Genomic DNA, 18,045 nt, shown 5'->3' with positions numbered 1-18,045 from the left:
CAGCTGCAGCTTGTTACTGTTCTCTGGGGAGTTAGTTGTACTTGGGCTTGTGGCATTGGATAAGGAGAGGGGCTGGGGATCACTGTGAAGCCAAATTCCCAGGCAAAGAGTGAGTGTTCCACTACATAAGCTCTCAGTGAGGTTGATGACTTGCCTTCCCTCCCATTGTCAGCCAAATTTCCTGACTACTTTATTTGTGCCTGTTGCATGGAAATACATTTGCCACACCAATTACAAAATGGATCCCTACTAATGCCTTCAGTGAAAACATACTTGTTGAGCATTGATAGGGTTTGAATTATGTGTCCCTCAAAGGTCCATATGATGAAGTCTTAGTCCCCAGGATAGTGGTATTGGGAGGTAAAGGAACCTTTAGAATGTAGGGCCTTTGGGGAGATCCTTGGTTCACTGGGGGACATGTCTCCAAAAGGGATTATGGAAACCCTACCTGTCTTCTCTCTCTTTGCCTACAATCATGATTGGCTCTTATATGCACTCCTGTCAAGATGTGTCCCATCTACTGCCCTCACCAGACTCAGACAATGTCTTTGGACTTCACAACTGTGAGCTAAATAATCCTTTGCTCTTTAAAGTTAGTTGGTTCAGGCATTTTGTTTTAGTAACACGATGCTGATTAACACAAGTAGCTACAATTAAAGTTATTCAATAATTACCATTCGGATTCCATTGGTCCTCTCCACCCAACACGAACAAGAAGTTTTCTACCTCCACAACGCAGTGATGGGCACTGTTGTATGGCATAACTGGAATTAAGAGAAAAGAGATTGTATAATTTTTTTCCATCTTAGGACCTCATACCTTGGCTCACCAGTTATTTACTTACCCGAGGTGCATAAAACGTGCGACTCAGTCAGAAGGAAGAAAACAGCATAAGTACAGAACGGCTACCCAGCAATCCAGCCATCCCCAAACACTGGCTTAGTGATGTGTTCCCAGCAGTTTCAAACCCAACCCATTTTGATTAATTTTACATAATGTTATTCCACAAATCAGTCAAGAACAACCTGTCATGCTGTTTTGGATTCTTAAGTCCTCCTCACCTGCCTGATGCTGGGGATGACATTCTCAAACAATGACTGACACTCCCAAATGGTCAGGACTGGCAATTACTTCTTGGAAGAAGTAATGCAGAATATACTTGGGAGTCACTCAGTTGCTTTGCCCAAAGTTGGCTTGCTGGCCATCTTTCCATAAACAGACTCGGGGTGCTTGGTAGCTCTCTATTCCACAGCAATGAGCAAGCTGAATTTCCATACAGTTTTCAGTTTTTAAATTAAGGTCCTGCTGATTTAATGCGTCCTCCAAATGTATACGCTTAATTTCCTGTACAATGTCATTAGCAGCACAATCACACATTTTCTATCTATCTGCATAGGAGCTCTTCTGTAACAAAGACGAAAACTGTCAGGAACATCACAAATATACCTTCTCCTCACCTCTCCCTGCCCTACCGCAGTGGGTAAGAGGAGGGGGCATTAATCAGAAACCCACGAAAGCAGGTTTTTCCGTGTTTGCTCTCATTTGCATCGCCTTTGGGAAGTCACAACATACAGAAGAGTTTGCCCCCGTCACCTTTTGTGCCGTGCAGTTTTGGTCTCTGCTAGCCTCATATCCTAGGGTAAATGTAAACCTACACAGCCTTAGTTATCATATCACTTGCAGTGGTGGGGGCCCAGTGACACCAGTAGGAAAAATGATGTCCTTGTTCAGCTCATCATATGGGCACCTTAAATCTGGTGAGGACAAATGGGGAGGTGATGTGCATGTTCAGGCAGGGAACTTATTGCTTGACACGGATCAACAGAGCACTTAAGAAATCAGTGCAGTGGGAAATCAATATGAGTCCCAGCCAACTCTTATTCTGTGCTCTTTTGCCAATGCAGAAAGGGAGAGAGAGAGAGGGGGAAAGAGAGAAAGAGATGGAACCTATCTCACACCTGACTTATTTTGGGTGATATATATCTCTCATTTCATTTTGTTTTTATTATCTTTTATTTTCCTCAGAAATTGCTTATACTGGATAAGGTATGTAAATAAAAAAAAAAAGGAGGAATTGGTATACCAGCTTTGAGAACTGTAACTCGGAGAGTAAATCGGATCACTTAAGGTTCTTGCCAAAGGATTGGAGGAGTTTTGATTAATTCATTAATGCATTTTTTTTAACTTCAAATATTCATTGTTTTGTGAAGTTATTTCCATGGGGGAGAAGGTGTTGGTGTTTGAACCCCCCATTGGGGAGAAGATGGTGTACATATTGGGTATATGGTGGTTTGAGTGGTCCATGAATTAGGGTCAGTGGACTTAGAGTCCTCAGAGGAATGTCCTGAGCCCCTCAATCCTCAGTTTGTCTCTTTGGAAAATGCTTTTAACTGTGTGGATCCTGTTGGTTTCACCATTCAGAATTCATAGGGGCAGAGTTTTTGCTGGATTTATTGTGTAACTAAGGTGGGGTGTGTTTTAAAGTATTTTTTTAAAGTTAACTCACTGATGTTTGAATTATGATTCTGGTACAAAATACACATACCAAAAGTGGGCTGTTCTGTGTTATATTGCAAGTGGGTTGTGCTAAATGTCCCCTGGCCAGTGTGAACTCACATAGCATTGCCATTTTTGACAGTGCAGGAATAGAGGCCATCAACCAAAACCTACTTACTCTATGACCACCACACTTCATATGTTTATTTTAAACTTTTGCTAAGTTCAATGCACAAATCTTAAAAATAAGGAAAAAATTGTATTTCCTCCTTCTTAACTACAAGTCCAGCTTTGTAATATAGTACAGTCTCTGAAATTATAACAACAATTATGTTTCGTTCTTGTCATTTATTTGCTCCCATTCAGGCAAGCAGAAATTAAGTGAAGGAAATAATACATGATTTATTTTTAAGCCTCTTTTTCATTTCATTACCTCTATTGTTATGTTTTATGCAAACAAATGAAACTATTGTATTAAGCTAACTTCTCAACTCTTCAAAATAAGAGGAAAGAAGGTTTTTGAAGTCATAATATAAAGACCACTTGAAGGTATTTTCATTTATTCTACATACATTTACTCTTGTTTTAAAAGCTTGTATACTTTATTTTTTGATTAAACATTTTCAATATTCTCATTCTTGAATTGCCTTTTCTGAATTATTATCATGAAGTGAAAGGCTATACATACACACAAAGAACTCTTTGAAATTATTTTCAATGTAAAATCCTCCCAAATTTATTAGGGAGGGAAAAATCTATATTCAATCAATGTTTGAATTTTGCAAAAGACCTAATTTCTTTGACTTCTGATTAAACAGAAAGCCAAATAGGGCAGTAAGCAAGAGCAAACAATCTGTTTAAAGAGGCACTGGGTACTGAACTTATTGATTCTGCTTTAAATAACACCAAATGCATCCCAGCTCCTTTCCAGATTTCTCTAGAGGTGGACACCTGCTTTGCCTTCACAAGGAGGAGGTTTGTACTCCACGTTCCTATACAGCCCAGCGTGTGAGTTTTTAGCGTGTCAGTCAGTGAGTTAGAGGGAAAGGGGAAAGAGAAGCTAATCAGGATGAAATGAGATTAAAGGCTGTCTAATTTTACAGCAACTGTGATCCATCAGCCACTGTGAAAGTGACAGTGGAAATGAATGATGGAGACAGACAGGTGGGGCTGTACATTTCACTGATTTATCCTCAAATGCACTGGGCCTTATTTTATTGAGTGAACATGACCGCATTTATCATGACTGTCATCTAAAGCCACTTCCCTCCATTTAAAAAGGTCACTTTACTCAGAGGGAGTAGGAGAGAGGCACTTTCAGATCAGATTTAAAATCTAATAACACATGTTTATAAGGCCCTTTCTGAGATTTCCCAACTTTACTATAAACAGACTTGTAGTCCTAGAAGGAAAGGGGTAGGGGAGCCAGAAAATTGAAAAGAAAAAAAAATAGAAAGGAAACCCCCGCCCCAAACCCCCAAATATACTTTGGTCATCTGATGGAGCCCTTTCATTTAGTCTCTAAATTTGAAACAGTCTGTACTTTTTTTTTTTTTTTTAACCTTTCCAGCTCTAAACACCTGATCTACTCTGGTCTGGGGATTGAAACAAAGTATGTACATTGAATATTTTTAGTTAAGAAGGTAGGAAGCAGATGATGTTATAGAATAATAAACTTGGAGCAAGGGTAAGTCATACTATTTACTTTGCAGTATGACTTATTATCACCACACATGAAATCTAGGTTAGCAACTGTTACAAGCCAGATCTCAGCTACAATTAGCTCATATACCTGTGAATTGTTAATTTTAGCCATAAACATTTCAGAAGAATTTTAACTTACACCTCTACCAGTGCAATAAAATGTCTTAGAAGGTTATGCACAAAATCTTTCTCTGTGGATATGAACATAATCAGACTGTCAGAGTGCTATATGTTGCTTTTCACAATAATAACCACTTTTACCAAGCATTTACTATGTGCTATGTATGTGTAAATTAAGTAATTATATATATATACCTACATTATGTCTGTAAAAATATAACAACACACATGTTTGGTTCATGCTATTCATTTGCTTGCACTCAGGCAGAAATTAAGTGAATGGGGAAGATTCACAATATAATACCTGATAAAATATTATTATGATAAGATATATTGATATAAATCTACCTATGTTTGCATGCATATTTCCTTTAATACAAATAGCTATGAAGCAGGCATTACTCATCCATTTTATATCTATAAGAAATACTGAGGCCTTGAGAGGTTAATTCACTTGTTGAAGGTCATATTCAGCTAATGAATGGCAGAGATTGAATCCAAACACGGGAATATCAGGACCCCAACCCACGCTCTTATTCATTTCACTCTACTGATTTTCAATAGGTATGTTCATCCAACCAATAAGTAATTACTGAGTACCTGAGTGTTCAATGATGGTATTCCTGAAATTTGTATATAATTTTTATACTGAATCATATTTTAAATGTGTTTATTAGTTTGATATTTGAAGAAATTCTTAAGTAAAGCAAGTAGACACTGTTTTAAATTTGTTTTCTGTAAATCTGGGTATTTAAATAGTTGACATTCTTAAAATAGTGTACATTTGTTTGATGGAGTCAGAAAAACACTTAGCAAATCAGCCAGTAAAGGTTGGGTAAGAGTCTATTGGCAGAGGGTTATTCTTGTTATTTTTTAAATTGGAAGTCCCCATTTCAATCTTACAATTAGATTCATGAATATCAGGGGCATAGAGGTCTTTTTCCTGGCATAGAAAAGGCCCAGAGGGCTTGTTTGTATTTTGAAGGTCTTACTCTACTGAGGATCCACACTGCTCTGTCTCCTCCCTTGTTTTCTCTCTTGCAACAGAAAGCCTAGGTACCCTTCCCATGAATGCACGCATTTTCACGAGAATGCACACATATCCATGAGAATCCAAACAAGAGATTGTGTAGGGCAATGTCAAGTGTATAGGACTGCCCGTTCAATGGTTATTGAATGTTTGTCATTTCAATGCAACAATTATAGAGATCTTCATTTCCTTTTGGGCTCAAATACATAAACTTGCAAAACTATACAAAATGACATGTTTCTTAATATTTTTGGAAAAGTGATTAAACACCCATGGTAGAATACAATCTAAAAAAAAAAAAGGAGGATATATTCAGCACCAGTAAGTTCCTCTCCTATTTCTGACCCTTAATCTGTCACTCTTCTCTCTTAGAGGCCATCACTGCCATTTTCTTTAAAACAGATGGTAGCAACATAATATATAAATGCATTGTTTAGTATCTTGCACTTTTGTACTAGAGAATATATTCATTTATTTCCCATTAATAAAATGTGTTCTGTGGCTACTCCATGCCAGGAAAGGCTGTATCTGCTAAGAGGTCCTGGGGAACAATATCTAGGAGCATCTAGTCAGAGGAGGTGCATTTATACACAAATAAAATAGGCCCTTTTGTTTCAAATGACAGGTGCAACAAAGACAAGTCAATTAAGGTCTGGGAGAAAGAGTGACAAGGGTGGGGAGCTCTGATGGTGGCTGGAAAGATCTTTCTGACTTTTTGAGTAGAGGAGTGACTGAAGTGAGGGAGGGAGCCAGGCAGGTGCAGGTGCAGGTACAGCCAAGGCAGAGGTCTTGAGACACAGGTTGGGAATGACTTCAGCTCAGCATGACCAGGAGTAGAAGTGTCTGAGCAGAGCTCTAGGAGGGAGGTCATGGGCGGATCAGTGTGATGTGGGAGGGAATGATCAGAAGATAACACTGGCACAGTCTTCTGCGGCATTATTTTAAATGGCTGCAGTGTTCTGTTGGATGTGTGTCCTTTAATTTATTCCTTTCCTTTCTGGTGGCCATTTATGAATTTATTCAACAAACATTTGACCAAAGACTCATTAGGTGTAAACACTTTTCAGGTTGCTGATAATGTAGCAGGGAACAAAGTGGATAATGTCCCTTCTTCCCTAGATCTTTTATCCTACATTATAGGGAGAGAGAAGAACACAAGCAAAAAAAAGAGTGAAGAGGAACACAGTCAGAGGGCATGAAGAGAAACTGAGTGGGACAATGGGCTAGAGGGTAAGTGTCTGGTTGCTGATCCAGTTGGAATGGTCTAGGAAGACACTACTGTGGAGTGATAATTAAGGTAGAATGTGAAGGGTGAGATGGAGTCATTTGTTAAAAAATAAGGGGAGAGAATCCAGGCAGAGTGCAGAAGTCGGAATGAGCCAGCTGTGTTGCAGAAGCAGAGGGAGAACCTGTGTGTGGGCAACACCAAGGGCAAGGGCCAGACAGGCAGCAGCTGAGGCCAGAGGGCAGGCAGAGGCTGCCAAGGGGGTCTTATAAAAAGTGGTGTGCATTTTATTCCAACGGTGTTAGATAGACACTGGAGGGGTGTAAGCAGCAGGTCAACATGATCTGACTTGTGTTTTAAAAACATCATTCTGGCTACTCTTCATAATGAAGGAGTAAAAGAGGGAAACCTTCCATACTGAGAGATTATGGAATATTGACTAAGAAAGAACATCAGGGATACAGAGAAGGAATTTGGGCTGCAAGAGAATGCTATTACGAATAGTACTGTGTTTAGTGTGTATGTAGACACCCAATACACACACAGGAGTTTACTGTAGGATGAATTCCTCCAAGTAAAATTGCCAGGCAAAAACGGTTGCATTTTACATTTTGATGGACCATTATGGCTTGGGGATGAGGTGTTCCCTGAAAGCTCATGTGTGAGGCAATTCAGGTATGTTCAGAGGTAAAAATGATTAGACTATGCGAACTGTAACCTAATTAGTGGATTCATTCATTTGATGGATTACTAATTTGAATAAACCAACTAGGTGGTAAACTATAGGCAGGTGAGGTGTGGCTTGAGGAAGTAGTTGCTTTTGGGATTTATATTTTGTCTCTGGCACCTCCTGTCTCTCTACTTCCTGACCTCTATGTGTTGAATAGCTGTCCTTTGCTGTTCCTCTGCCATAATGTTATGCCTCACCTCAGGCTCAGAGCAATGAAGCCAGAGAGCACAGAGACCTCTGTGCACTGAGACCTCTGAAACCATGAACCCAAAATAAACTTTTCCCCCTCCAAGTTGTTCTTTTCAGGTATTTTAGTCACAGCAAAGCAAAACTGACAACACATGGACCTTCTCACATTGTACTCCATCTTTACATTTGCATCTTTGCCAACACGATAGATGAGCAATTGGTGTCTCATAGTTAAAATTTAAATCTGTGCCCATTTATTATGGTACAGATTGAACATCTTTTCATACATTTAAAATCCATTTGTATTCTGTATATTTTTCTGTTGGGTTTTGATTTCTTGATATAACTTATTTTATGTATAATGAAATGATTTCTGTTTTTAAGGTATTCTTTTCTTGGGAGTTATCTAAACAGGAAAAATAAATGATATTTTGGAAGCATGGTTTTGTTAGAATACATATTTGTGAAATATTTACTCATTGAAGCAAATTCAAATAACAATTACAATGCTGTTGAAAACAAATATAACCTGAAAGAAAGATGCCTCACTTTAATAATACTGAGTGAATATTCCTTGCCATAGAATCCCGGAGGGGTTCCCTTCCCAACAATTTATTCGATTTTATAGTAAATGCAATTGAAAAACATAAACATTAAAAATTTTGCTAGTTAGTTTAATCCTATCATTTAATCTCTTTGCAAAGATCTAGCAACTTGACTGATACATTTCTGGAGATAGAAATAGACACATAATAAAACATCTTATACATTAGCAGGTGCTTGATAGATATTATTGAGTAAGTAATCCACATAAAAACTCTGCTACTTTTTTTCTGAGATGTACCATACCAACTACAAATAAGTGGGAAATTGTGTATGTAGGGATGATTTGATTGTTATGGACAGTTCATTTGGAAACTTCAGTCCTCTAAGAGTGTGGTCTGAATGCCAGGCACTCTACCAACTGAGCTAAGTGATAAATTTGTGAACCTCCTGAGTTAAAAGTTTGTCAACAGCTCCCCCCATTTGCTTTCGTACATAGGAAGCCGTATTCTCATAGCGAAGACGTAGTTAAGTGGGGTTAAGATTTGCAAATCTAAAAAATGTGCACATGTGTTAGGCTTTGGAGGCTGTGTGAGAACCAAACCAGCTTCTTCCTCTTTCATAGCTCAAAATTGTATCAAAGACCCAGGGGTCTTTCTGACAGTGAGGTTTCTTTTTCTACTCCTGGCTCTGTACAACTATTAGACTGAGTGCATATCTTTACTGTGTCATTTGCCCAGTGATGGTACAGTATATTAAAATTACCTGTCTCTCTTTTGTCACCTCCAAAGATACTATGAGCTCCTTGAGGCCAGACTGTGTCCTCTCTTCAGTTTTTATGCCTTTCATGATAATTAGAAATATTAATATATCAATAAATAAAGGTATAGAAAATGTGACGAATGCCAGCTTACGTGAAGGAAGGAGGAAGTAAAGAAAGGAAAGAGCAGAAAAGAGGGGTGGCTTCTAGAAGGATTGATGCCATCCTATGCAACACAAATGTCAGTTTTAAGAAAATGAGATTGGTAAACTCTTCAGGGACTGGACATATATTTCTTTCAGGACCTCTCCTAGCACCGAATTGTGCAAAGGGCAAAGGTTTTCAATAAATCCTTGTTGATTTACACTTTTGGCTCTGAGCATTGAACTTGGAGATAATAACCAGTTAGACTAAGGTGACTTAAAATAGAACTTCTATTAACTATTTCAGCAGAACTGATTTTGAAAGCCTTATTTTTGCTTTAATTAGAATACTTTCATCAATATATTTACAAATTACAGTTTTGTTATTATAATATCAATTTTAAATATAGTTTTATTTCAACTTTGGAGATATATATATATAATATATATATATATATTATATATATATATAAAATCTTTGGGAATGAAGGCTCAATCCCTTGCAAAGATGAGTTTTAGTTGTCTTCTGCTTTATAAAATGTGGTGTGTTTCTTACAGGAATTTTCAGAGGCGTGTTGAAGGAACATGTTAGTGCCTGCAAGATTGTTATTGCCCAAATGCCCCAAGTGCACAATGTCTTGCTGGTCGTATCTTTCTGGAAGAGTAGGAAGTAGAAGTTTCATCATTCTACTCTAGAAAAGAATTATTTGAAGAATAGTGGATTTCTTAAATAAATTGAGTATTAGAGCAACAGATAGTATTTAAATATTTGAAAATAAAATCCTTGACAAAGGTCAAGAGAGAGTAAGGATTATTTTCACTATGGATCACACAGCAACACGATAGCAAAACTGATTGTTAAATAGTTTATAATTCTCTTAGATGATTGCCAGAAAGATGCCGCAGATGATTGAGGGCAGAGGGAAGGAAATGGGTGACATCCATATAATGAGGACAGAAGGGTTTGCTGATGCCGATCACACAGGCTCAGTACTGGGAAGGGAACATCAGCAGTTCACATGAAAATCCATGAGGTTTCAAAAGGTCCATTTAAGAATCATTCATTTATCAGCTCATTCATTCAATCATCTTATTCAAAAATATGTACTGTGCTAAACTCTGAATAGTAAAGATTAATTGCATATCATTCCTGTGCTCTAGAGCAGACAGGAGACTGAAGGGTAGTGGGGGGGGGGGAGAGAAAGAGAGAGAGAGAGAGAGAGAAATTGAACAAATAAGTAGAATACAAAACACTGTATGCTAAGAGAAATAGATACTCCAGAGAAAAAATAACTAAAACTCCAGGAATAAAGTAGGCTTAAGCCAAATCATAGGCTAAAGAGAGATTTTTTCCCCCAGAGTCTCACATCAGCCAAATCATTATCAGTAAAAATAATATTGTTTCGTCAAATATTACTTGAGCTCCTACTATGTGCCAGGCCTTGGACTAGACTGCATAATGTTATTTTTAATTTTAATTAGCTTATTTTCTAAGAATGAATTCTTAAAATTAGATCAATGTTTTAAATATTCTCAATATGAGATCATATTATTACAAATATCAACCTTTATTAAGGCCAGAAAAAATGTGTTTGGGGAAAATGAACAAATCAAAGTGACGCATTATTATCTATGCTGTCCTTACTGCAGCTATAGATCCTGCTCCCCTGCTCAAGATCTCTTCTGTACCATTCCCTTCTTGGACAATTCAGCAGTTATGGCTTCAATCTCTCCCAACATGTGGAGCCACCTGGTTATATGGAAGTCTTTGACAGCATCCTTGGAACTGTAATACCTTTGTTTCTTCTAGGTCACCCTCATTACATTTCCTTGTGTTGATTCAGTGTGTCACTGTTGCATTTATTGGACTTCAAAGAATAAATACTTTGCTACAAAGATTCAGAAGGACATGTGTTATGCAGGCCTCTGATGGCATTTCATGGTGTGTGCATGTGCCAAGGATACCCCATGAGCAGTAAAGCAGGTGGGCCAGGAGATCAAGGCTACACCAAGCCAACAGCATGTAACACAGAGGGGAGATGCCAATGTGGCCCATGATCTCAGGAGAAGAACTCAAGACTCTTCCTGGCCATTAAGAATCATCTAGAGCTGCCTTTTGAGAAAGTTCCAGTCTCTCTTGCTGGGAAAAAATGAAGAACTAAAGCTTTGCAAATCAGAAGAGAGAAACATGCAGAGTGCTATGATGCATTCCTGTTCTATTTTTGGCATTGCTTTTTTACTGGCATAACTAGACATCCACTGAATATTAAGTAATATTTGTTTATGAATAGATTTGAGAACATGAATATTTGGTACTTCTCCTGACTTGGAATTTAGGCTGAAACCTAATGTTGAAGTTGATCTGGAGGTATATACTAGGTTTACTATGCAAGACTGGCTAAAAGCGGCCCCTAAACTGGTTTTGATCAGATGTGCGTGTGTGAGTGTGTGTGTGTGTGTGTGTGTGTGTGTGTGTGTGTGTGTTCACACTCCATATGTATTCATTTATATATACAATGATATGATAGACAATTACTGACCCAGCTTTTTAATTTTTTTCTTAAGAGAGTGGTTGAGTAATTGTATGAAGTTGTAGGAATCCTGTGCATTTTCTACCCACTAGAGGAACAGAGAATGCTCCTTCCATACTCCACCTCAAGACGGAGCCAAGAAATCTTGGGCCAGGAATTTCCATGCCTCCAGGAGCTCTGCAGGTGCAAGAAGAGGTCTGGAGTTCAAAGCCAGCAAAAGCAAAAGTGAAGTGCTTAGCAACTTTAGATCCTGTCGCTAAATAAAATACAAAAAAGGGCTGGGAATGTGACTCAGTGGTCGAGGCCCCTGAATTCAATGCCTCATACCAAAAGAAGAAGAAGAAGAAGAAGAAGAAGAAGAAGAAGAAGAAGAAGAAGAAGAAGAAGAAGAAGAAGAAGAAGAGGAGGAGGAGGAGGAGGAGGAGGAGGAGGAGGAGGAGGAGGAGGAGGAGGAGGAGGAGGAGCAGGAGGAGCAGGAGGAGCAGGAGGAGGAGGAGGAGGAGGAGGTCTGGGGGCAAGAGGCTGATGGGAGCCATCTATGGTGGTAGTGTGAAGGGAACCTGGGGTTGAAATGGGCCTGTGCTTTTGGATATAGCAGGGTAATGGTACCCAGGGCCTTCTTTAGGCTAAGCCTGTTCTCTAGAAGCCTGCTCAGTCACAGTTGTCTTAGGAGGACCTTCTACACACTACCAAAGAAGGTTAAGTACCAGGTCAAGGAGATCCTAATAGAAGCTATGTAGTAGGTATCCCGTGGTGAAGTGGGAAGGGTTCAGAAAGAAGTTCACAACAGAACCCATAAAGTCAGCTCATCCCAAAGCAAAATCAGCTCTGTGACATTTATCTCCTGCAGAGCAAAAAAGACAGGTTTTTAAAAGCACCAGGCAAATAAGGGCTTTCCTCCCTTTGTGTCTCCCTCCTCCAGCTCCATCCCTGGTGGGACCAGACTCTTCAGGATTGTTAACATCATTCAGGGCAGGTCAGCCTTGCTCAGCTGCATGTCAACACAGCTGTGTGGGAAAGAGTTAACAGAGCAGGACTGACACTGTCTCCCAAGAAAGGCCTGCTGGCAAAGCTGGACTTTGGCTGGCTTCTGAGAACTTTCATTTCACGAACATTCTCCTACCTTAGCAGATAGGAGTAGCTCTTTGAACCCAGGTTGTTTGAACAAATAATGAGATTCATGTTTAGCACCTGCTTCTCTTCTGGGAGTCTGGGTTTTGGTATGTTCTAGAAGATGCCCACTTGACCAACAAAACTCAAGGGCCTAAGTCTCTAGTGAACTTTCCTATAAGATAGGTTTTCACATGTTACTATTTGACACTGGAGGAAATTCAAGTATGTCTTGTGTAGCCCCATTGGGACAGGGATCATTGAAGCTTAAGCTGAGTTTCTTCTGAGCTTGGCCTCATGCACCTTTTACCTTTATTGATTTTGCTATGTATCTTGTTGCTGGAATAAATCATAATTTTGAGTACAACTACAGAAAGATTCCATTTGTCCTCCTTGTGCATAACTAGAGTGGTGTTGGGGATCCGGATACAATAGAAGCCAGAGAAACTTCAAATATCTTTAGGGAATAAATTTTTCCTTTACCAACCCGAAATGACTGGGGATGCTGTGGGGACTTCCTGAAGTATAGCTCACAGGGACAGCTGAGACACCTAATAGAGGGAGTATGAAATGTAAGTATTTGCAAAAAAAAAATAAAATCAAGTTGTTTTCTGTTGGCCTTATATATGAAGCTCGTTTAATGGACTACGAATGTACACATTTCTGACAAAATGGCTTCTGTTCTCCCCAGAAGCACTTTTAGCTGGGCAAGCAGGGCTTCAGGTGTCCTCTGGTTGGAATCAATGTGCACATCTCTCCTGAGAATGCACCAGTGACCAATACTGTCCCTCCAGAAGTGCTAGAGGATTGGTGAAGGAAATGGATACCATGGAAATTTTTATTTTCTTAGGAAATTTCCATTCTGCTTGAAACACCACTACAGACATATATGAGATCATTTTGAACTAACAACACAAAGAGTATAAGAGCTCTGTGTCAAAGAAATCTAGAGAAAGGAGGGGTTGTGGGGCTTGGCTTAGTCAGACTAGGATGAATAATCTTCATCTCTTCCCAGACCTTCTGTGCCTTCACGGACTCCTTTACTTTATCTTTAAATAACAAAAGAAAATGGCAAACTTTTTCCACCCTGTTGGCCCTTCTAGCAATCATTAGAGCACTCCACTATCTGAGTCCCAAAGCAAGCCTATGTGCACAAAAGGGAATACAGTGAATGACTGGTCTAGAGATGGTGTCATGACCAAGCTGGGCCTAGGGACTGTCATGCTGGAGCTGAAAGGAGATGCTTTGTTTTCTATACACAGGTCCTAGAGCTGCTTATGGTAATGGAGAAGCAACTCATGTTGTGAAGATATTTTAAAGTTTTCAAAATGGCCTGCGAGGACCACGTGGTCTGAACACTGGATACTTTTCCAACCTTTCTGTACCACTCTCTGGGCTGAGGGTGCTCCAGCCATGCTAGGTTCTGTGCTGTCCTCCAACATTCCTAGTGTGGTTCATTTTCAGGGAATTGGCACTTGCTGTTCTCTCTGCCTCATGCAAAGATTTATGAATGGAAAATCATTCATAAATATGCATAGTTTCCCCCATCACCCAATTCTCTGCCAGAAAGGGAGGCCTCCCCTGCAGCCCTATCTAAAAAGTCGTCCTATGTCATTCTTACTTCTTTACCCTACTTTGGTGTTCTCAATAGTAATTGACAAAGCTCACCATCTATTTCCATACTAGTATGTTAACTGCATAGGTAAGACAAGGATTATATTGCTCACCACTGAATCTCTAATGCCTAGGAAAAGGCTTTGCATGAAATATATACCTAATAAGTATTTGTTAAATTTGACACAATAATTTAAGTTGTTGAATTGGATTTATGTTCTTTGTAACCAATACTTTAAAATTTCAAATAAAGAAGCAATTTGGTTAAGTTGAAATATAAATTGATTAAGTACATAGTGTTAGCCACTTAGTTCAGTTTTGGAGATTTGGAGACTTACATATATCTTGCTTTTTAAAATGGAAGATTGTGTGTGTGTGTGTGTGTGTGTGTGTGTGTGTGTGTGTGTGTGTACGCATGCATGTTAAGGATTGAACCCAGGACCTCTTGAATACTAAGCACATGCTCTACCCAAATTGAACTACATATCCAGCCCCAGACCAGGGTTGGTATCATTTAACTATGTGAGTTTGAGAATTGTGTTTTTCTTCATCTGTAAAATGTTGATTATAATATCTACCTCACAGGGTAATTGTGAGAATCCAATTAAATTGGGTAACTTATGTGAAGCACAGGGCTCATTACAGACAAAGTATAAAAGGTAGATTTTTTCTGTTCCCTTTCTCTAATTCCTCCACCAAAGATTCCTGCACCATTTAATTTTATAAGGGACAAAAATAAAATCCCCAAATAAACAAAGCTCTTTCAGTTAAGATACTAACTACTTAATGAAAATATACAATTGCTCAAGCATGGATTTGATATAGAGCTGAACAAAATGGAATTTTGACACATCGGGGCAAGAACATCCTAGAAGTTGATTGCACCTTGACATGTGGGTAGGATGAAGTGACATAACATAGGTCCTCAAATTTTCCATAGTTATGTTGATGACATTCAAAATGTTAGTTTAAATTCACTTCCCAACACACAATGCAAAAGAAGAATGAGGGATTAAGTGTGTGTGTGTGTAGGGAGGTACTGGGGATTGAACCCAGGAGTGCTGAGCTACATTCACAGCACTTTTTAGTTTTAATTTTGAGACAGTTTTGCTAAGTGGCTGAGGCTGGCCTTGAACTTGCAATCCTCCAGCCTCAGTCTCCCAAATCACTGGGATGACAGATGTGCACCACGTTGCCCAGCTGAATTTCATTTAATTTTTTTTAACTGAAATATATCAAATATCTGTTATCTGCTGTATAGGAACAGAAAAGGATATACACAAATATATAGACCCTTGACTATAAGGAACCCACAGCTAATGGAAGAAATATTAACATGCTCATGTAAATTTAATACAAAATAGACTGTCATTACTGATGCTCTAGAATTCCAATGTACAGAGAAAGATGAGACATGACAAGAGTGATTTTTTTTTTAGTTGTCTTGGAAAATAATACTTACAGGTGGGCCTCTGTATTGGGCCCTTGAAGAAACAGAGGGGAAACAGGGCTTCAGGGCATTCCTGAAGAGCACCTCAATGCCACCTGTGAGCACCAGAGCGTGGAGGCCACAGACTGTTAAGACAGCTTTGTGGGCAGAAGTGTAAGGCAGGTTTGGGGATCAATAGGAGGTGAGAAGTGGAAAAGTAGTGGGAGGTAAGGTAGCAGAGGCCCCTGAGTGCAAAACACTTGGCTATTCTTAGTAGAGAGGACCGGAAGAGAGTGAAAGGGGAACCTCAGGAACAGGATCTGTCCTTAGATCTTGTTAACGTTCTTACATCACGTGGGTATGCTTCCACTGAAATAAAAAAAAGCCATCATCTTAAAGTTCAGAAATCCAGCAAAAGAGAGAAAGGGCTCCAGAGGTCGCGAAATATGAAGAGTGTAAAACAATATCTTGAAGCGTCAGCTCAGAAAATAGCAGAACCGCTGCATATAAAGACCAAGAGGCAAAGAAAATAGGAGGGTAGTAAGAGAATAAGAAAAACAAATGAACTAACATGAAACCAGGGGTATATGTAGTATTTGAGGAGAGGGAAGAGGCAGGGAGATTTAATATAATCAAGGGAAGAAGAAAAGGAGTAAGAAACTAGATGTTAGGGTTAACAAGATGGTGATTTCAAATATCACACTCGACTCGATTTGAATTCTCTTTCCTTCACGTGGAGAAATGGGGAGTGACATTCTATCTGTCTTGCAGAATGATGGCTCATCTTTGCATTATCACCTGACAAAACTCGCTCTTCAATAAAATAGCTGACCAACTGTCCTCTTTTCTCATGAGAAGTATCTGAGCATCAAAGTCTAACAGCAAGGCCCAGACTCATTCAGCCTGTCTCCTTTATACCATTACTCACATCTGATGCCCTTTGTGTCCTTATTCACCTCCTTATTTGGGACTTCATAGTTTGTATTTAAAATGATTTCCCAACATACACACTTCAGTCTCTTGTCCCTTTCTGAATTCTTCATAGAGGTCTAACAAAACCAGATCTTGGTTATATGCAGACCCATTCCAGTTTCCGGTTTCCATGGCTGAATGTGGCTGGAGAAATTGATATCGCAATGTGAAAGTACACTATGGCTCACGGCTCAGGTGGCCCACCACCTGCTTTTATAAATAAAGTTTTATTTGCATACAATAGCACCCAACAGCTTGGATACAGTCTATGGCTGCTTTTGTGCCACGATAGCAGAGGTGAATTGTTACAATGGAGACCTAATGGCTTGCAAAATCAAAAACATTGACTCTCTTACTCTTCATAGGAAAATGTTTGCTCACTTTTGTCTTAAATGACTATTTGCACACTTTGTTCTCTCTTCTCAACTCTCTAACATCTGCTTCCTGATTTGCTTTTAGCCGATAACCTTGCTTTTTATTCTACTAAGAAAATAGAAACATTCAGAAAAGAACTCCCACCGGCTCTTGGTCTCATCCCTACAACATTACCCGCATCAATATACATGTCCTGCTTTTCTTTTTGTTTTTTATGGATGCACTGTCCATGCTTAATTCTGAAGTCAAGCTCTCTATTGTGCACCAGTTCCCATTTCTTCTCGACTACTCAAGGATACTTTTTTCCCCAGCAATTTTATCATGTCTTGCATCATTAACTCTTCCCTTTTTATCAGACGTCTCCTATCAGCAGAGATGCATGCTGTTATACAGCTCACCTTAAAAAAAAAAAAAAAGGACATTTCTAGAATCAATATTCTCTTCTTTCTACCTATCCCATTTTTCTCTTTCTCTTCACATAAATCATCCTCCAAAAGTTGTCTTTGCTCAAAGTTTCCAGTTTTTTTTTTTTTTGTCTTTCAATTTCATTGCAGTCCTTTTTGATGAAGCTATTGGTTTTATCATTCCACCCAAACAAGTGTCCTTAAGTTAACCTCTGGTGGCCAGACCTCATGTCATTTTTCAGTGTTCATTTCATAGGACCTGAAACATTTGGCATGGGAGATTGTTCCTTCAAATGTGTCTTTCCAGGACACAGTTCTCTCCTGATTCTCTTTCTAGCTGGTTGGCTGTGCCCTGTTCATTAGTCCTTACTGGTTGTGCCTTGTGTTCGTCATTTATCTTTCCTCACCTCCATCCACACTCAGCACTAGGGTGATCTCCCAGCCACACAAATGCCAATACAAGTTCCTCTGGGGAAGTAGGGTTCTCCAGCATACCATGCTCTCTAACCAACCCCTGCCTGTCTGTTCCAAATGCTCTCCTTTCCACCTACAGCAGTGTCCACCCATCCTTCAACTAGCTCAGGACAAAAACCTGGGTGTCATTCTTGGCACCGTTCTTTCTCTTACTATCCTTGATAAAATAAATCATATCTTCCTCTTGGGATAAAAT

The 18,045-nt window shown here is 39.2% G+C and overlaps 1 protein-coding gene across 2 annotated transcripts in view; it reads right to left on the bottom strand.

Annotated features, from left to right (window-relative positions):
- The window catches only part of Klhl14 (kelch like family member 14), a 97,995-nt gene that overhangs the window by 21,796 nt on the left and 58,154 nt on the right, over positions 1-18,045 (bottom strand). For both annotated transcript variants that reach the window (XM_078030208.1, XM_005337449.5), the window contains exon 4: positions 675-764. In XM_078030208.1, the coding sequence (XP_077886334.1) occupies positions 675-764 (90 nt within the window). The remainder of the gene's footprint in view (positions 1-674; positions 765-18,045) is intronic.

This window comes from Ictidomys tridecemlineatus, chromosome 13, assembly GCF_052094955.1.
Source record: "Ictidomys tridecemlineatus isolate mIctTri1 chromosome 13, mIctTri1.hap1, whole genome shotgun sequence".
In the NCBI taxonomy this organism is placed as follows: domain Eukaryota; kingdom Metazoa; phylum Chordata; class Mammalia; order Rodentia; family Sciuridae; genus Ictidomys; species Ictidomys tridecemlineatus.
Note: the sequence above shows the minus strand (reverse complement) of the source record. Positions and strands in the feature narration are given on the sequence as shown.